A 22,062-nucleotide genomic window follows, 5' to 3' on the forward strand; every position below is an offset into this window, starting at 1 on the left:
CTGGCACGCGTTACCGCTCGCCAACGATGAGCCATGAGTGCTTGAAGGGATGAGATCGTGTTATTGTCGGTGGTGCCCATCTCAACATTAGCCTTGGACTTGAGCTCTACCACTTTCTCTTTACGAAAATGAAATACTACCCGCTGTGAAGAATTCGGAGACGACAATCCATGTCCAATTAGAGGCTTCTTGGTCATGATTTCTTGAATGTTGGTTTATACTGCAACCAATAAAGATGCCGTCAACAAGTTCGGTGACTTGTACTGCAAGCAATGGTTTTGTAATACCCTTGTAGTTCCAAGCATCCATCATACAAAAGAGGTGGTTGACAATGTCATCTGCAAAATAAACGGAATCAAGGATATCCTCCACTTTGACACCATCGGCAGCTGCATGGACAAACTCAGCTTCGTTGCCATTACAATCGATGAAGAAAGAACAGGTGTTGTCGTTATCATTTTTAGTCAGGGCAAACCGACCAGCGAGCGGGTAGAAATTAAAGGTACGGGAAAACGTGGATTTTAGGTGGTCTATCAAGCTACTGCTCTCTTCCGTCTCTGCTGATTTCTTGAAGAGCAGCCCCTTTTGAATGTAATCGACCTGGATCAAACGCAGATCCCAAGGAGTTAACTCGATTGATCTGTGATTTAACTCATCATCACCGTCATTAGTTGGTCGGATGGTGCTGGTAGAGATGTGCAGAATCGGAGTCATTTCAATTGATTGCAGCTCACAACGTTGAAAGGTGATGGTTATAGAATATGGTGATATAGTACGGTGGATTTGTAAATTAATAGTGCTCACCTACCATTGATTTTGTTATCTGGAGGCGAAAGATATGAGACCAATAACCAAATCTTTTATCTACTTTTTAAAATGGAACATAGATCAACGATATAAGCATGGAGGACTTTTTAATCCTAACGTATAATGGAAGATTTGATTTTGTACATTAAAATTTCTCACCTACCATTCATTTTGTTGTGATGAGGCAAAAGATATGAGACCAATAATTCAACAATAAGTAATACAAAGGTTAATAGTTAGTACTGGTTATGTTTAAAGCTTATGTCTTGTTCAAAAACAGCGAGGAAATTCCATTACCAAAAGTGTTTAATCTCTCACAATCTAAATTCCAAATATACCCATATCACTTTTGCACACAAATGAGAAGTAACTCATAACTAGAAGAGCCAACAATAATATATTACTCCCTAACACATCACTAACACACCAAATACAAGAGTAAAAGACAGAGGAGAACTAATGGGTAGTGCCCTCCAAGCCAAAAGAGAGGTATGCATTGTGGAGCCAAAAATAACCGAGAAAAATATGGAGGCGACACGTAGATTCTAGGATAAAAAAAGATAAAATTACCCTCAAGGCACACCGAAGCTTCTACGCGCAAGCAGCTGACAATCATGGCTCAAGCAAGGTCAAAAGTGATCAACATAGTTATTTATTCAAAACTTATTTCATCCATCCTCTTCAAATCTTCCTCACAAGGTAACTCCTAAATTATTTCTTCCAAATTATATTAATTAGCTAATTAATTATTGATCACTCAATTAATTTATTAATTAGCTAATTGATAGTAATTAACACACAAAAACACCAAATGTGGCCCGTCCCCATTCTCCTAATAGGGCCGGCCACACCCCTATAAATACCACCTCATTTTCTCCAAAAATCTAAGTTGAATCTCTTGCAAAATTCTCTAAATTCTCCAAATACTTTTCCCTCAAAATTCTAACTTTGGCATCGGAGGTTCTTCAGCCAAAGCCCCTTCCATTCATCGTGGGCGCATGAAGCTCTTGGCCTTGACCTAAGGTGTTAATTGACTTTGCAGGTGCATTTTCGTCCAAGAACAAGAAGGAAGAAATTTGCATCCACAAATTGGTGCTTTCATTGAGAGTTTGAGTCACACACTCGTACAAGACTCTTGCATTCAAGGTTTTTCGTTTTCTTGTTCATTTGTAGATTTTTCGTACGTTCTTATTCTTGAAATTTTTATTTCTAAAAATTCTTTGATAAAACGTAAAAGAAAAGTACAATGGCAAGAGATTTGGAAACCTCGACGAACGGAAATTCCAACGTTTAAGAATTAGGACCGCGACGATCTACAAGGCTCAACACAACGATGAGTGGAGCGGCACCACCCTTACAGGGCACCACTGTAGCAACCACCACGGTGGCCACCCACGACAAAACCCACGACGCCAAGGCCACGACCCAAGCCGTGCCACTTCAAGCTTCAAGGGCCAAAACCTTAGCTGAGCCGACTCGAGCCACCCAAGTCCAAGCCGAGCTGGCCCCAGCCGCCCAAACCTAACGCGAGCCCAATGTGTTGCCAAACCGAGCCTTAGCCTTGTACCTACGTACGTCACGCGTCGAGCAGCCCACTCCAATAGCCCAGCCTGCTCCCGCGGCCCAACCCACTTCCGTAGCCTTCCAAGCAGTTCCCACCGGTCCAAGACCGGTTCAATTGTTCCAGCTTCAGATTTCTAGACCTACACTTGAATCGAGGGCATTTTCACCATATTTCTCAGTGGATTTGACATTTCCCACTCAAATCTCGTGCCCAGAGTCTACCATACTTCCACTGCTCAAGGAGACGAGTTCCTTCAAAGCTCTTCCAACCCAAATGGAGAACAACACTTGTCTCGACAAGTCATAAAGTTGACGAGCGCCCTCGCACAGCAGACGACCTTGGTGAATCAGCTCTTGCAGTGCACCAAGATGCAATGTGCCTCGGATGAGGTGTCTTAAAGTAGGATAAGGGCAGACGAAAAACTTTTCTAGCAATGTCCCGACAAACAACCACTCGACTAGCCACGAATCAAGCGTTCGGGCAGTGTACACTCTCGATTGGGCCCCCGAGATAGTGTATTCTCCCGTTTTAGCGCGCGGAGGAGTATGCACTCACTACTAGGCCCACAGACAAGCATACATTCACGGTTGAGACCACACTCCGATGATCAACATGGACAACTTTCTAGGTGAAGTGTTCATTTGCGACTAGGCCCGCAAGGAACATCTTCCACCTCACATCGGAGTAGGCATGACGATGGACGGAGAAGAGCAGTCACTCAATCCGGCTCAAGTTCAACCGACAACCTGCAAGGGATTCTCTTGCCTGCTAGGAACGAAGAGGTAGAGAGGCTCTTAAAAGAGCGATTGCGCAATTTTCAACGCAACAAAGTCGTCGATGAAGCACTACGATGAAACATGACCAACATGAGCAGGTCACCTTTCACAGACGAGATCGAGTAGGCAGAACCTCCACGTAAGTTCAGCATGCCGCACTTCGCATCTTTCAAAGGAGATGGAGATCCGGAGAGATACTTGAAGCATTACCGAAGCATGATGGTCCTTTATCGAAACAACGATGCCCTTATGTGCAAGATATTCGTCACCACTTTACAAAGCAAAACACAAGATTGGTTTCACACCATACTGCCACTATCAATCTGGAGTTTTGATGATATTTCCTTGGTTTTTACCAAAGAATACTCATCCTACCGCTTGATCAAAAAGAAGTTCGACCACTTGTTCAATGTGAAAAAAAAATCCAAAGGAGTCGTTTCGCGACTACGTGAAAAGGTTTAAAGTAGAGAAGGCGAAGATAGTCGGATGCAACGACTCGATAACATGTGTAGCTTTCCAAAAAGGATTCCCAGCAGACCATCAGCTGTTTGGAGATTTTATCATGAAAGAAAACCTAACTCTGGCAGACTCTTTCGCTTTGGCAGAGAAGCATGCACTTTGGGACGAGGCTCGATGAATAGACAAGGCGCCCGAGCAGCCTCAAAAAAAGTCGGTAGTGGCTCAGAAGAATAAGGACAAGAGGCAGAACAACAAAAATGGGCAGGAGGCCAAGCGTAGGGACCGACCCATGACCAAAGAAGGTCCGATGACTAAGAACTACTCTAAGTTCTTAATCTCGATCCACCAAATCCTTTGCGACATCAAGAGCGAGTCATGATTCAAGTTGCCGAAACAATCAAAGGGAGATACTTCCAAGTTGGATTACACTAAGTATTTCGCATTCCACCGAGGTCCCAGTTACACAATCGATGACTGCTATACTTAGAAGAACTACCTAAAGAAGCTCGTGAAAGAAGGCATAGTTGACAAATACTTGGACAAGTCAACTGCACAGCCTAGAAGGAACGCAGACATCGATGAAGAACCACTAACCAAGACGATTTGAAATGGCATCTTCGCCGAATCAGAGCACTTGGGGGCCACTTGTTACACTTCACCCCCGATTTTAAAGGTAGTTTTGGGTTTTTTAATTAAAAATTATTTTTTAGGGCCTTAATTGGTGAGCCCAAGGGGCCTACCCCCTTGATTTGTGTCCCCCGACCTCTCTCTCTTCTTTCTCAGTTCTCTCTTCTCCCTTACTCTCCCTTATGTTTCATTCTTGACTCTCTCTACAACCTCCTTCCCTGAGCATTTCACGCATACACGTAAGCATCCATTTCTTTCCGGTAAGCACCATCAACCACCACCTAGACCTCCCCGTCGTGACCCCAGACCACCAGGGTTGTCTTCTTCTTTCCCCTCTCACGGAACAGTGACACCGTCACTATTCAAAGTGTGCTCCGGCGAACCCCAAAATAGGTAAGTTTTGAAACTACTATAAAACTTCCCTTTGTGGTCCTTTTAAGTTATTTCTGATCGTGTGTGTGGGTTTTGAATGTGAAAACTATGAAGAAACAGTCGGGGACACTTCCCCGGATTTTGACGAGGAACCTGTAACTTTTGAGCCAATTTCTGGCTAAACCATGATGAGTTGGCTGGCGTGCAAGGTATCAATCTCTTCATCTCGCTGAGTACTACAACTTTCCTTTTTGTTTCACCCAATTTCGTGAAGTATTGAAGAAGTTACATCCATTTAAATCTTACCCAGTTTTTGGTGACCTCTGCGGCTTTCGAGGCATTTTTCAGCCAAACCACGGCGAGTTAGACGTCGTACGGAGTACCATTCTCTTCGTCTCGTCGAGAACTATGATTTTTTTTTTTGAATCACTTAATTTCATTGAGTATTGACAAGGTTATGAACGTCTAAGTTTGTCTCATTTTCTGGCCGAATATCCGACTTTCTCCTTCATTGGGTCCGGCGACCCATGAGTTGAGTTGGGCCAGCCCAACCTACTTAACCCCAAGCTCAAGTCCTTTTGAGTCTAGGCATTTGGGCCATTTAGAACTCAGGCCTTAGGCTCGTGTCCCCTAAGGTCTGAACCCCCTTTTATTTATTTATTTTATTGTTTTTTGGAACCCAAAGGCCCGTGGGCCGTGCACCTGGGCCCAGGCCTGTCACTAACCCAGCCCTTAAACTTTTCTTTTTTTTAAAAAAAAAAAAAATTAGAAACCCTTAAAGCCCAACCCTTTTAAAAGCCTAACCCAAACCCTTTTAACCTAGGGCCTTAACCACTAAACAAATGGGGAATATTCCATTAGGGAATATTCTTTCTATTGACTTTTACGAAATTTACCCAGGACCCTTCTTTGAGTAATTCGACGTCCTGAATTCATTTCTGACGTCCGTTTTCCTAAATTCAATCATTTAATTATAGTTTTATTAATTGGACCCTTTATGTGCTTAGGGGCAAATATTTGTGACGATTCCGTGTTCGCTAGTTTGTGTGGCTCTTCGACAACTAAGTATCTGTGAGTAGACCCCTTCTAAAATGCATGTTTTAATAGTATAAATGTACATATGAAAAGCATGATTTAATGATTACGTTTTGTGAAACGTTTTACGAGATAACATGCTTATTGAAGCTAGTTTGAATTTTTACTATTTTTCCTATAACCTATGTTCTTTATAGGATATCTTATGGATGACGATATAATATTTAGAACATGTTTCGAACACTTCTTTGTAGTATAGATGATGGATGACTTTATACTATGAAGATGCTTTTCAATTATATATATGTTCAATGGTTTTGTACTTACCTAGTGGTCCTTATTTTGCTACGGGATAAGGGATATATTCTGTCACGAGCGAGGGTATGGTGTTGGCATAGGGCCTCAAGATGGTTTTCCTCTGGCTATTAGCACAGGGACGGGGAGTTGGCACGGGGCCTAAGGGTGATTTTCCTCTGGCAATTGGCATAAAGATGGGGAGCTGGCATGAGCGTTGGAGGGATATTGGACATTCACTAGTGATTACGATATATATGAGTTATGTTTTGAGACATTGTACGGCATGCTAGGTTTTAGAAAACCTATTTTTATCATGTTATATGAGTTTTCATAAAACCTGGGGGTTAGTATGTTGATAACTATTTTACTATATATATATATATATATCAAGTTGGTACACTCATGTTTATTTTGCGCCCCCTTCAAGACTAGAATCGAGGCATACAATCCTGGCGTCAAGGCACTTCTGTAGCGACATCTTCGAGTCCTCTCGGTATATGACCCATTCTTTTATTCATTCAATTTTTATATAAATTCTTTTAGTATTCTAGATTAGATGTGTGTTTTGACCACGTTCCTTAAATGTATATTCATTATATTTAAATTTATAAGTCTTATTTATTCCTTATTCTCAGCATTTGCATTCAATAAATGGCTTTCGTCACTCTCGGGTGTCGGTTATCACGTGCCTATCCTGATGTTCGTGGAATATCAGGATCGTGTTACCACCAACAATTCAAAGAAGAGGAAGATCAATCAGGCCCTACTAGTTTCACAAGTCCAAGCAGTCGACACTTATCCTGGACGCATCATTGGCTTCACCGAGCAAGATGTCGAAGGTTTTGATTTTCCACATGACGATGCACTAGTAGTATTTGTCCAACTAGCCCATGCTATAGTTGACGTGAATGATGGTTGACAATAGAAGTGCAGTTAACCTACTTCAACTCTTAGTAATTCAAAAGATGGGCCTGGAAAGCATAATCATATGCCGAGCGGAGGTACCCACCAGATTTAACGGGCACACCACGACTGCCATTGGCCACATCACACTTGACGTGAAAACACTGCCAATTGTCTTAAAGCAGAAGTTCACGATCGCAAGTGACCCATCTCTCTACAATGGGATTCTTGGGAGACCTTGGTTGATCAAGCCAGATGCCGTCACTTTTGTTAAGTATCAAAAAATCTGATTCCGCATCCTGGGAGGAGGAGTCGGAGAAATTAAGTCGGACCAGGCCGCATCTCAACGATGCACTGTGCAAGTATTGAAGGAATCCAAGAAGAAGACCTTTACCCCCAGAGAGGATACTGAGGTCCGAAATGACGAAGAAGCTACCCAATAGCAATTACAGCAAGCGGATCAGGAATATGGTGCCCAAACCGACGAGATAGGATGGAAACCCGAAGAGGACGCCGATGACATCATCCTTGATCCCTAGCAGCTAGAAAAGATGACTAGAATCGGCTCACGTTTGAGCCTAGCAGAGAAGGAAAGATCATGACATTTTTGCGTGGTCACCTTCCGACATGTCCGGCATCGATCCCGAGATAGCTTGCCACAAGTTGCACGTCGATCCTGCTGCCAAGCTGGTGATCCAAAAAAGAAGGTATTTAGCACACAAACGAGTAACGATCATCAAAGCAAAAATTGACAAGCTATTAGATGCCGAATTCATAGAAGAGGTAGCATACTCAACATGGCTTGCCAACGTCGTGCTAGTAAAGAAGAAAGAGAAAGGCAAATTGAGGGTTTACGTAGACTACGCCGACCTCAACAAAGCATACCCAAAGGATCCTTATCCACTTCTCTAAATCGATCTATTAGTAGATTCAACTTCTGGGAACCAACTGCTCAGTTTCTTGGACGCCTACTCCGGCTACAACCAAATAGCTATGTAGGAGCCCGATAAGGAGAAAACCGCGTTCATGATTGAATGAAGCACTTACTGCTACAAGGTCATGCCTTTTGGTTTGAAAAATGCAGGACCCACTTACCATAGGTTAGTAAACATGATGTTCAAGAAACAAATTGGAGTAACCATGGAAATCTATGTTGATGACATCATGGTGAAGGGCAAGCAGCGGTTAAACCACATCGGCAACCTGACAGAAACTTTCAACATCCTCAAAAAGTACAAGATGAAGCTCAATCCCTCCAAATGCATATTTAGAGTATCTTCAGGCAGATTTTTAGGGTACCTAGTGACTCAACGAGGAATCAAAGCACATCCTAAGCAAATCCAAGTGATCTTAGAAATGAAATCTTCAATCATCTTGAAGAAGATCCAAAGCTTGACCGGACAAGCAGATGCCTTTAACCGTTTTCTCTCATGGTCCATCGATTGATGCAAACCCTTTTTCAAGGTTATCAAGAGGGCATAACGAGACAAATGAGATGATGAATGTGAAAAAGCTTTCCAAGACTTGAAGAAGTATCTTACATCATCTCTCTTACTATTCAAGCCAGAAGTAGCAGATGCCTTATACATCTACTTGGTAGTCTCCCAAGTCGTAGTTAGCTCAGCCCTCATATGAGAAGAGCTAGGGGCCCAATTGCCTGTATTCTACACTTCTAAAGTTCTTCTCGATGCAAAAACAAGATACCTGAATATCGAAAAGTTAATTTTACCACTAGTTGTTGTGGCTTGGAAGCTCAGACCATACTTTCAAACTCATACAGTCATCGTCATGACTTAATATCCTCTAGGATCAATCCTACATGGTCTGGACGCTTCTCAACGAGTGATGAAATAGATGTTGGAACTTGGTCAATATGGTTTAGTTTTCCAACCCTGCACGGCGATAAAGGCCTAAGCCTTGGCAGACTTTATAGCGGAATTCACGCCTAGTCTAGGCGATGCAATAGAGTGGCCCAACGATGCCCCGAAAGCAACCGGGCACACCTTAGCCACACATGCTCTCCCTAATGGAGACTTCTGGCATTTGCATGTCGACGACGCATCCAACTATAAAGGCTCGAAAACAAGTGTAGTCCTTGTCACCCTAGATGATTCAATGCTGGAGCAGGCAATCACTCTAGGCTTCAAAGCATCCAACAACAAAGCAGAGTACAAGGCCCTACTAGCAGGCCTCTGAATGGAAAAAGACCTAGCGGTGAAAAAGCTCGCAATTCATTCTAATTCCAAGTTCATCACCAGCCAGACTATTGGGGAGTACATCGCAATACCTAGAGAAGGTATGCAAATAACTTGAGGCATTTCAGATTTACACTCTTGCTCAAGTTTCACGGGCAAACAACGCCCATGCAAATGCGCTAGCAGGCCTAGGCTTCATCTTTAACCACCAACTTAAATGCTCTATCTTGGTGGAGTATCCTGACAAGCCAAGCATAGAGGCGGAGCCAGTAGCCGAAGTGTTATAGGTTAGTATAACTCCTAACTGGCAAAGTTCTATTATAGGCTACCTGGTCAATGACACACTTCCTACTGAAAGGTTGGAGTCTAAAAAGCTCCAAATAAAGCAGCACGTTGCTACATGTGGAACGACATTCTCATCCGAAGATCTTACGTCGGACCACATCTCCGTTGCCTAGTACCTCCCGACGACCTAAAGGTTCTAAGCTCAATCCACGAAGGCGTTCGTGGAAATTACTCTGGAGGCCGATCTTTAGTGCATAAGGTTCTTAACGCAGACTACTACTGGTCTACCATGCATCAAGATGCTAAAGAGTTAGTGCAAAAGTGCGATCGCTGCCAATAATACAAGTTGGTACCAACACTGCCTGCCAGCGAACTACACTCGTAGACGCGTCCTTAGCCGTTCATGCAATGGGTAATCAACTTAGTAGGGCTGATGCTACCCGCTACTAGAGGCAAAAGGTATGATAATCGTGGCAATCAATTACTTCACTAAATCGGTAGAAGTAGAGCCCATGACAACTACGACTCAGACGAACATAAAGTGTTTCATCTAGAGGAACATTATTTGCTGATTTAGCATCTTTTAATCCATTGTCATTGACAACGGCCCACAATTTTTGGGTAAAGATTTGCTGAAGTTCTTCCAAAAGTATGACATCAAGCAGCACATGTCCACACTGAGGTATCATTAAGACAACAAGCAGGCCGAAGCATCCAACAAGATGATCTTTGACTGCTTCAAGAAATCATTCACTAACGACAAGGGAAAATGGACAGGCGATCCCCCTGGATGTTTATGGGCATATCGCACCACCAAAAGGCGAGCAACTGGTGAGATTTTTTTCTCTTTAGCATTTGGTTCAGAAGCAATCATTCATCCTAATGTCATCGTGCCAAGTATTAGTACTCTACTGCCAAGCATTGAGCAGAACAATAAAGAGATGGCCATAAGCTTAGATCTGGCAGAGGAAAAGTGTGAGCAGACCATCACCAGTATTGCAGCTTACCAGCAACAACTCATCTCCAGCTACAACAAAAGGGCCAAGATCTGCCAGTCCTAACCCAAAAATCTAGTCTTAAGAAAAGCCTTCATCACTGCCCCCAGAGAAGGCTCCAAAAAGATGGATCCTATCTGGGATGGTCCGTACAAGATCAGCAGAGTAGGCGGCAAAGGTAATTACACATTCGCCACCATGAACGACAAATAGATTGAAAAACAGTGGAACACCTACAATATGAAGAAGTACCATATGCGACCTCCCGCTACATCAAAGCCCGAAGAACTCGAGCAGCTTGACGGGCACCATCTCGTGAGCCGAGGATTATCCAGTTGTTATGCAGTTGTAGACATCGAAATTTTAGTGAAATAAATGTTGACCAATGCATTAAAACTACAACCTTTATTCATTTCATCTACATCAAACACTCATTTCACCTACAACTTCCACTTACTTCACCAACACTACACACTTACTTCACCTACAAACTCCACTCATTTCACCTACAACATCCACTAATTTCACCAAAAAGAAAGGATGGTGGTGATTCATTCTTAAAGCCTATAAATAGGCTTCTCCATCAAGGGATAAAGAAAAGAGAGGACCAATTGACATCATACCAAAACCTTGAAGCTTTGAAGCTCTAAAGCTTTCAAGCAAATCCCAAAGGATCAAGAAAGCCCTCTTCGTTCTTCGTCAAATCATCCTTCAAGATTAAGCCCCGACGGCCCTTGAAGAAACTTCCCTCAACCTTCAAGATCAAGCCCCCAACGGCCCTTGAAGAAAGTGTTCATTGTTTATTATCCGTTCATCCTAAGATCAAGCACCAATGACCCTTTGGATCAACGACATTAACAAATCCACACACCCGTTCTTCAAGAACAAGCCCAAAAGCCCTTGAAGATCCGTTCATCAAGATCAAGCCCTAAAGGCCCTTAAAGATCCGTTCATCCTAAGATCAAGCCCCAACGGCCTTTTGGATAAACAACATCAACAAATCCACACAATTGTTCATCCTAAGATCAAGCCCCAACGACCCTTTGGATTAACAACATCAACAAATCCACACAACTGTTCATCCCCAGATCAAGCCCCAACGGCTCTTTGGATCAACAGCTCATCCACAGATCTACACTTATGAAGATAGAATTAGAGGATCAAATTGTAAAAGAGATTGTAACCCTAAAATCAATACAAAATATTATTTTGTACACATGTTCCTGTTTCAAGAAAATTCGTGTTTACAAATTTGGCATGCCCAGTAGAATAATCTCTACCTCTCATCTCTTTCTCCGTTAAGGAATTCGAACACACCTCAAAATCTATGACATAAAGCAAGGAACAAACCATTCTAGCAACCACCAAGGGAAAGATCTTGAGCATTTCGGGCGCGAACGGACAATCCATTGGCTCCATAATCGCTCCTCAATATGCTGTTTCAAAGTTGGTGCCATTAAGGGAGCAAGGGGAGCATCAAAGATGTAAGTCCATCATCAACTTGACCTCACTGGGGGCACCAAAGCATACTGCTCAGGCACACAAGATAACATCCCAAAATGGCCAACGGGGTTCTTCATCAACACCCTGGATGTCTGAAGGAAAGTCGTGTCTATTGGTTGCACAAGTCATGACCATCGGCGTTACCTCCATTGAAGAACAACTCGCTCAAATAAGTGAAGCAATTGTAAGGCTCACAAGGATCGCAGAGGAGAAAGACTTGCAAATCACTGCACTTATCAACCGCTTGGAGGCGCAACATGACAAAAAAATTGACCGCGACCCAAAGGTTGATCCACTAAAAAGAGAAGCCGACGAAGAAGAAAGACTTCTAGTAGAGAAAGTCGAGGAGAAGCCAGACCAAGCAACAACACTCATAAGCTCTCTTTCCATACAGTATATCCAAGACATGATTGCCAACATCGTCAGAACATAGGTGAGAGGCACTTCACAAGATACACTGTTGTACTTAAAGCCATATACCAAGAGGGTTGATAGCTTGCGGATGCCGACGGGTTATCAGTCGTTAAAATTCATATAGTTCGATGGAAAGGGAAACCCAAAGTAACATGTCGCCCATTTCATTGAAACTTGCAACAATGCTGAGACGAAGGGAGACTACCTCGTCAAGCAGTTCATGCACTCGCTAAAAGGTAACGCATTTGACTGGTACACCGACGTCGAGCCTGAGTTTATCAACAGTTGGGATCAGCTAGAAAGGGAATTCCTCAACCGCTTCTACAATGCTCGCCGCACTGTGAGCATGCTGGAACCGATCAGTATGAAACAGTGGAATGATGAACCTGTCGTCGACTACATCAATATATGGCGTTCATTAAGTCTGGATTGCAAAGATCGGCTTTCTGAAACCTCCGCCATTGAGATGCGCGTTCAAGGTATGCAGTGAGGACTATACTACATCCTTCAAGGCATCAAACCATGAACCTTTGAGGAGTTAGCCATCCTTGCCCATGATATGGAGTTAAGCATTGCCCATTATGGGAAGAAAGAACTGATCACCGACTATAGGAACGACAAAGTTTTGGGGCCAAAGGTGGATAAGGCTGCGTGGAAACCCACCAAGGAAGCAATGACGGTCAACGCAACTCCAGTCAAAATCTCTACACGAGGCAAGGCGATTCAAATCGAAGCTTTTCGTGATCAAGAGATGCGTACACGCACTTTGAAGGAGCTTGAGGAGAAGACTTATCCATTCCCTAACTCTGATGTGGTTGTCATGTTGAAAGACTTGCTTGACAAAAAGGTGATCGACCTACTTGAGTGCAAATGGCCAGAAGAGATGAATCGTACTGACAGTCCAAGGTACTGTAAATTCCACCGATTCACCAGTCATCTGACGAAAAAGTGCTTCGTGTTGAAATATCTCATCATAAAGTTGGCTAAAAAAGGAATCATCGAGCTAGATCTTAACGATGTGGTGAAGTCAAACTATATCACCGTCACTTCTGGCTCTTTTGACTCAAAATCTTCACCTCAACCACTGGGGGCATGCTCCAAAACCATGCCAGTCAAGTCAAGTGAAGTTGAAGGATGAACTTATGTTATTCCAAAGAAAATGCACAAGAAGCATACGTCTCATCCACAAGTTCACCAATCGGAAAGGGGGTAAATCAGCTATCGTCAACCTCCAAAGCTACATGAAAGTGTTGAGGATGATGAAATTATGACACCAAGATCGTCCGTTGCCATCACGATGCGCGATTTCTTCCCCAAAGACTTTTTAATTACTCGATCAAGACTCTTTGCTACGAAGATTGTAAGGAATGCCTCTCTAAGATCGTTTGACAAATTCACAAAGCTCCTCATTCGCACGAGCCTAAAAGGCGACAATAAATGCTCCTTGCCTGTATGAGTTAAAACTGCAAATGGCACCAAGATGCTCCTTGCCTGCACGAGTCGAAACTGCAAATGGCACCAAGACGCTCCTTGCCTGCATGAGCTGAAACTGCAAACGGCACCAAACGCTCCTGGCCCGCAAAGAGCATAAACTGCGTACGGCACCAAAAAAAAAAAAAACCCATCACTTATTTGAACTACGTTATGACTTGATCGCTTCTTTGAAGGGTACGTAGGCAGCTCGAACATTCAACTTCAAGTTCAGTCACATCAAAATAAAGAATAAATATTTTATTAAGGGTTTGATTAATGAAGGTCAATGTCATTACAATTTCTGTGCAAAAAAAAAAAAAAAATTATATATAATACATTTTTATATTATACATGTTGAAGTGTCCACTTAAAAGCTGAATGGATGAAGCAAAACAATCTCAGTCAAATTCCACAGCAGGTCCAGGTCCAGCTCTCGCCAAGCTAACCACACGCCACGAGCCAGCCCAATGCCATCATCATCCCAACTCGTTCGACGCAGCCGGATTTCCCAAGCCCAACAATTCGCACTGTCTTCCCAGCCATCAAATCTCGAGAAGAAGTTAGAGAGTCTGCCTACCACTGTTGCTGGGGTTTGGTCTGACGACAACAATTTGCAGTTTGAGTCCATATCACAGTCAGTTGATGGAACTGAATGACAGAAGCAATTGCACCTTTGTCCACTTCAAGCTTGAGTCCCTCGGCTTCAACATCACCACCCACCTTCAGCCCTCGCGGTTTGAAGGTTCGATCGCCACGGCTGGAGGCTGCAGCAAATCCAAGCTCTTCCATGGTTGACTCATCGTCTTCTTCCTCTACGGCTGCAGCAATCCAAGCTCTTCCATAGCTGCAGCAAATCTAAGCTATTCCACATCTGACTCAACATCTTCGTCTTCGCCAGTGGTGTGGTCAGCCCTGGGGACCTGGTTTTTGTTCCCCACTCCTTCCTTTTTTCTTTGGGTTTTTCTTGGCCGTATCGGACCTCTAATTCTAAACAGAAACCCTATGGCTGAAACTTCATCCCGAACGTCGCCATCTTTCTTCTCCGATCAAAACTTCTCCAAGATTAGGTTATTCCCCCAGAACCTCTTTCTTCCCTACAATTTGATCAGGTTCGTCAACCGCATCTCCTTCAACATAACTTGCTGCCACTACCACGACTCCCGCTCTCCCAAGTTCTTACCATTTTCAAGCGACAAGGATGACAGTAGCAGCAATCGGACTTCTTCCCTAACGAGCAGCTCCAGGTCCGTCACGCCATCGCCGAAACTTTTCTCACCACCGACGTCATTCTCCACAGAATCGTCGCTGTGCCTTCTGCCCATCATACCCAGCGAAAGTCGCCACGTGAACTTGGTTCCGCAGCTGAAGAACAGATATACACGAAGAAGCTTGTCAACATTTGACCATCGAAAACGTCGTGAACGTGCCCCAACTAGCTAAGATATGAAATGTGGAGGCACGGGTGGTCTCGGAGACAAAGTGCCATGACATCGGCTTGAGGTTGTAACTTGGGTTGGTGTCGCTTCGCAGCGTCTTGGATGCCTGGTGACTGCCTTCCGCTGCTGTTGGTTGAGACAAGGGAGTAGGCTGCGGTCGCTAGACTCATGGATGACGCTTTTAGCTTTTTGGCCTTCATTCGTTCATCAACCTCCTAGCGGATGTGCTCCATCTTCAAACTTACCAGCTCTGCACTCCTCCTCGCCTAAGTTGTTATGCCCTCTGCAAGCTTTTCCTCTCCCGCTGCAGGTGGTTGCTTTTCATCCTATGCAGCTCACATATATATATATATATATATAAATCATAAAAAAAAAAAAAAAAGAACTATTGGTGCAGTGACTGTGCAAATGATGGTCTCCAGAGAAGCAAATGAAAATGGTCCTCATGCGAAGAGTGCAGTACAGCGAGGAAACCCACTGAGGAACCCAGCCATGCCATCTTCAAGCCACTACTCATAAGTGCATGCTATTATTAGCAAGTCAAAAAGAAAGAAAAGAAAAAGGGCGGTGGCGACAAAATCATTGAAAGATAGAAATGAACAATGGGGATGATGGTGCATCAGACAGCATCTAAAAAAAGAAAAGAAAAGAAAGGTTATGGGATGGTGCACGACATCATTTAAAAAAAAAAAAAAAAAAAAGAAAAAAAGGAAGTAACACATCTTAGTGAGTTATATGTTTTGTTTGTACTTAGCATTATACACTAAATGAAATAAAACATCTCTATTGATATCTCCGAGAAATTACAAATGTGTACAAAAAAAAAAAAAAAAGGGAGCCTTCACAAAGGTTGATCACCTAAAGCCCCACTACTCGGCGAAACCCCAGAAGCGGGAGGCATTGAAGATAGATTATTCGAAGCCTTAATACTTGGTTGAACTCTAGATGACAAAGGTAAAAGGTGCCTTTGGAAGAAAGCCACAAATCTCTGATGGTCACTTTGAATCCGACCTTCAGATTCTTGCAGCTGATCAAGCTTCCTCTTGATGCTCATCGAATAATTATTTGCAAGTATGTGCAAATCTCTATTCTCGCGCTTGAGCTGTCTGATCTCTTGTCTAAGATTTTTCACCTCGGCCGTCAATGATTCAACTTGACGGGTTCGAGCAAGTAGGCATTGGCCCATGTTGGACACAGAGCTCGTACACTGAACACTAAGAGCCAGGGACTTTTGAACAGCCAACTCATCGGACCGTCTTGAAAACAGCCTATTGTCTCTAGGAGTGAGGAGGTTCCTAGCTACTACCGTAGCCGTTATTGCATCCCTCAGCATAGAGTCTTCAACTGTAAGAGGGCCATTAGAAGATAAGAGGCATGGGCACCATATATTACCCTGACGCGGTGCACCTGTATCACTGCTGAAACTCATCTAAGCAAATGTTAGATGGGTTAGCCATTTTCAAAAATGTTAAAAGAAAATGGTTGGATGGAGTAAAATCTCAAAAAATACACCAGAGACGATTTTCACGAACGGGCAATCTTCAAAGTGTGCATGTTGGATGTGATCGATACCTCTATAAAAGGAGAGGCAACATAGCCACCAATTCAAACAAAAATCGAAGAGACACCACTTTTCGAATTTCAAAAGTTGGATTTTCCTGCGTAAAGTTCGTCAACACTTTTCAGATGCAATCTCAACTTTTCAGATAGCGCGTGCAACTTTGTCAAAGATTTCTTACAAAGTTGAAAACGAGTGAATTTTACTATTCCAAGTACAACGTAGTTGCCGACAAGCATGGGAAACAAGGCCACATCCGCACCACTACCTGCTGTTGGAAAATACCTATATATGTCGACCTTCATCCTCCATGGCAAGGCATACATCTAAAATGTCTGACTCTTCTTCCTTGCCAAGAATGTAGCTGCACCCAAACTTCTCAGTATACTCAGTTTTCTTCTTCCCTAAAAACACCTCTTCAACCAAGTCTTCAAAAGCAAACGTATCTTATATCATCAGGGTCGAAAGCAAGAGCATCTCATAGCATGTTTTCTCCTTGTCCTTTTCTTTGTTCTTGTTTTTCCTTGCAGGTCAAAGAAAAAGAGAGTAATCAGCCGGCACTTGGAATCAACCTTCCAACTTGGAACCGACTGCCTGGAAACCCCTTCCCTGATTGCTTACCTAGCATTGCTCTCAAGTACTCATCTTCAACCATTGATGTACTTCCAAAAAAGACACCACATCTGCCTGGAAAACAGATGAGGCAAGTGAAGATGATACATCGAAGCATGTGGAGACAAGCGCAACAAATACATGTGCTGAATCATCCGCTACTTCTTCAAAAGCAAACGTATCTCATATCGTCGGGGTCGAAAGCAAAGGTATCTCATATCATGTTTTTCCCTTATCTTTCCCTTTGCCATTGTTCTTGCCTTCAAGACAAAGAGAAAGAAAGCAATCAGTCAGAACCTGAAATCAAATTTCTGATCTGGAACTAATTGCCCGGAAGCTTTGCCTGGTTGCTTACTTAGCATCGCTCGTGAGTGCTCGTCTTCAACTATTGATAGGTCTCAAATTCCCTTAGCGAATACTTCAAGACTGTTGACATGATGTCGGCTCTTTACATTGAAGCTGCCAAGCATGGATGAGTCGTTGAGAAATGATGCTCTGAATGACCATTTAAAGGCAAAGGGTTGCGCACCACTTCGGCTATGCAAAAGAAACAAGCTAAGAAAAATGCAGCACAATGAATTGGAACAAATCATTGTAGCACAAAGCCCTTTCCTGTAGAACCGCATAATCCAAACGGAGGAGTTTAAGTCAAATCCAAGCTCGACATCATTGTTCTAATCAAAAAGCTCGAGAAGCCTCAACAACCTTCTACTGGCACCGTCGCCAAAGAGCAAAGCCTCGCCGCGTGACGCCGTCAAATCGCGAGTACTTCTTCAAAAGAAAAAGTATCTTATATCATCAAGGTCAAAAGCAAGAGTATCTCATATTATGGTTTCTCCATGTCATTTCCTTTATCCTTGTTCTTACCTGCAGGACAAGGAGAAATAGAGCAATCAGCCGGCACTTGGAATCAGCCTTCCGATCTGGAATCGACTGCCTGGAACCTCTTCCCTGATTGCTTACCTAACGTTGCTCTCGAGTAGTCGTCTTCAACGGTTGATACACTTCTAGAGAAGATACCACATCTGCTTGGAGAATAGATAAGACGAGTGACAATGAAACATCAATCTTGTGGATCATTAGTAAACGCAACAACTACACGTGTTGATTCATCCCCTAACCCTATTCAATATGAATTGGAAAGATTGAACAAAGAAACAGGCCATCACCTCCACCTCATGCTTGCCTGCCATGTGTCCAAATCCTGAAACTGCTCGTGGTCCTATTTTCATTCAAGATCAAGCCTCGATGGCCCTTGAAGAAATCACAAGTCCGACTCAAAATCAAGTGTTCACCACCCTTGAATCAAATTCAGCTCTAGATAAAATGAGTAAGTTCAGACTTTTGGAGGAGACCAGAAAACCTTCTAGCCCAGTTCAAGATTAAGCTTGTGGAAAATCAACGATTGGAAGAAACTAGAAAATCTTCCAGTCGAATTGAAGATCTAGCCCCGACAGCCCTTGAAGAAATTTCTAGCCCAATTCAAGATCAAGCCTCGACGGCCCTTAGATCGACATCTACAATAAGGGACTTCAAAACGCATCTTCTACACTTGACAAGCACATGTATACGACGCGCCTTGAAGTGGGGGCATTTGTATACATCAAAATTTTAGTGAAATAAATGTTGACCAATGCATTAAAATTACAACCTTTATTCATTTCACCTACATCACACACGCATTTCACCTACAACTTCTACTTACTTCACCAACATCACACACTTCACCTACAAATTCCACTCATTTCACCTACAACATCCACTCACTTCACCAAAAAAAATGGATGGTGGTGATTCATTCTCAAAGCCTATAAATGGGCTTTTCCATCAAGGGATAAAGAAAAGAGATGACCAATTGACATCACACCAAAACCTTGAAGTTTTGAAGCTCTAAAGCTCTCAAGCAAATCTAAAAGGATCAAGAAAGCCCTCTTCGTTCTTCATCAAATCATCCTTCAAGATCAAGCCCCAATGACCCTTGAAGAAACTTCCCTCAACCTTCAAGATCAAGCCCCCAACGGCCCTTGAAGAAAGTGTTCATCGTTTATCATCCGTTCATCCTAAGATCAAGCCCCAACAGCTCTTTGGATCAATAACATTAACAAATCCACACACCCGTTCTTCAAGATCAAGCCCAAAAGCCCTTGAAGATCTGTTCATCAACTGTTCATCAAGATCAAGCCCCGAAGGCCCTTAAAGATCCGTTCATCCTAAGATCAAGCCCCAGTGGCCCTTTAGATGAACAACATCAACAAATCCACACAATTATTCATCCTAAGATTAAGCCCCAACGGCCCTTTGGATCAACAACATCAACAAATCCACACAACTGTTCATCCCTAGATCAAGCATGAACAACCCTTTGGATTAATAGCTCATCCACAGATCTACATTTACGAAGATAGAATCAGAGGATCAAATTGTAAAAGAGATTGTAACCCTAAAATCAATACAAAATAATATTTTGTACACGTGTTCTTGTTTCAGGAAAATTTGTGTTTACAGCAGTCTCTACTTTACAGCTAAGTTTTTTTTCGTTTTACTCATTTTTCAATGAGGAATTCAGAAGTAATTTACAACTTGGCTCGACTACATGTTTACAACAACTGATCACTCATGCATTTCAAAAGAATATCGCATCTTCTTAGGGGCTCATCGCAAGAATTGCACCCTCGGAGGGGCCAACCATGCTCTCCAGTGCGATAGGGTAAACCAATTCCCCGACACCCATATGGGTCTGCTCTCCAAAGTGGGAGGATAAACTCTACACTCCGAATATCCATATGTGGATGAGTCGGGTTACCCTAGTATAATTAGATGCACGATGGCTTGCGCCAGGATTCCTAGTAGAAGCCACAATGGTCTTTTTCAAGGCTTGGCTAACTGAAGGATTTTGGGTATCTTGGCCTAATCCGCAGGGAATCGGGCCTTAGAGACGGAAGGGGCACATGACGCAGTACGTCCTATAGACAGCTACCCTGGAACCCCAAAGTTGTTACCAAGTGCACTAAGGTATCCTACGGTTTCCAGAAGACTACCTACGGCTTACCTTTTGAGCAATAAGCTAGGTTAAACTTATACGACCGCACGTTTATGTGAGAGGTTAAACAAGTTAGCCCGTGTATAAGAAGCTTCATCCATTGTCGACATGCTATGCAGTCGATGGGCTTCATTTCTACCAAAGCGCAGAACGACTTACACCAAGTCCTAAAGTGTTGTGATACTTGCTACGCAACCTATGAAATTGGAGAAAGCCAAGGTTAACAGTCTAGTGGTTACGCAGAACAAAAGAAGCAAAGATAGAGAAAAGCGAAGGAAACAAGTTTATTAAATTTTCTAGCAAAATTGATAAACAACTAGCAAAGATCGAAGAAGTTCAAGCAAAACAAAAGCAACAAGGAAAACAAAGAAAATCCTAAAGGTTACTTAGAAGACTGCTCTTCAGCAGCTTGAACATCCCACAACTACTCGGTTGCCACATCTTCATCAACCGCGACACTCTTAGCAGTGGCACTATCCAGCGTTTTACCTCTAGCTACCCCAGCCTGCACACCAACCTCTCCGACTACTTCACCAATATAAGCCTCAAAATTAAAGGCAAGCAAGTCTTCCAGAGAAATAGAGAAGGTCTCGAAGTTTTTACTAGAAGACTCAAAGTTAGACGGCCGCCCAAAGAAATGGTTTACCTAACCCAGCTTGTAGAAATCAGCTTAACTCTAAGTAAGTGAAGCCTTGAACCCAGCATTCTCACCCTTCAACTGTTCATTCTCCTCAAGCAAATAAGCATGGACCAGTTACAACTCATCCACTTCCTTTTTCTAACTGTCGTTGATCTTCAAAGCACCTTGGAGTTCCAACACTTAAGGCTCAAGCCTATCAACGACCTTCTTGAAGTGGATCACTTGGTTGTAAGCAACGATTAGTTCTTCATCCTTTGCGTAAACAACAGAGTGGAATTCAGATGACACGCTCAAGATCTTGAATCTGAGGTATGTAACACTCGATCTTCTTATTTGCACTTTAATACTTTACTTGGATCACATCAAGCCTAGTCTTCAAATCCACAATCTCTTAGCGAGCGGTCTCAAGCTGTAGAGAAATGGGGTTAGACATATTAGACCCCTTCAAAGCAGCAAGCTCAAATTCCAACTTATTGACTTACTCGGTCGAGGAGTGAGCTTTGGTCGCCATGGTTTTTGCCACCTCCTTAGCAGCCTTGGTATCCTTTTGATCAAGAAACATAGACTCGGCTACTAAAATCATCGTTTTCTGCATCATAGCCATTAGGGTAGTCTTCGGTCGTATGCTTCGCAAAGGAACTTGGGTTAACAACTCCCTTAATGCCATCAACAAACTTGACACACATATTCATGTCCTCGAGCAGATTTGGTCTCAAGACGGCACAAATCTTAGCATCTTCCCCGGAAATAGACTTGGTGGATTTCACACAACTGCCCGCACGAGCAATCTCCTTATTCTCAAGCAGATGAATCGGTCTTAACAACAGAAGGAACGGGTTTTGACACTATTTTAGCAGGCAAAGGCACCTTGTCACTCTTCATAGTAGCAAACATTTCCAAAGGTGAACCAGACTTAGCCCCAGAAAGACGTTTTGGCATAAATTTCAGCCTTGAAGGCACATAGGAACTTCTATGCTGTGCAATCATATTTGCAATCAAACTAGCCACCTTTGGAATGGCAGACATCACTGGCACAAATCTAGTAGCCTCATCATTCTCACTATTGGGAGA

General features: G+C 43.0%; 1 protein-coding gene across 1 annotated transcript; it reads right to left on the minus strand.

Annotated features, from left to right (window-relative positions):
- Positions 1-120: 120 nt before the first annotated feature.
- LOC125471186 (uncharacterized acetyltransferase At3g50280-like) lies at positions 121-714 on the minus strand. The gene has a single exon (XM_048571350.1). The coding sequence runs from the start codon at positions 712-714 to the stop codon at positions 121-123; it is 594 nt and encodes a 197-aa protein (XP_048427307.1).
- Between the last annotated feature and the right edge of the window lie 21,348 nt (positions 715-22,062).

The sequence above is a fragment of a genome, unplaced genomic scaffold, assembly GCF_019419815.1.
Source record: "Pyrus x bretschneideri cultivar Hongxiangsu unplaced genomic scaffold, Pyrus_bretschneideri_v1 Contig59, whole genome shotgun sequence".
In the NCBI taxonomy this organism is placed as follows: domain Eukaryota; kingdom Viridiplantae; phylum Streptophyta; class Magnoliopsida; order Rosales; family Rosaceae; genus Pyrus; species Pyrus x bretschneideri.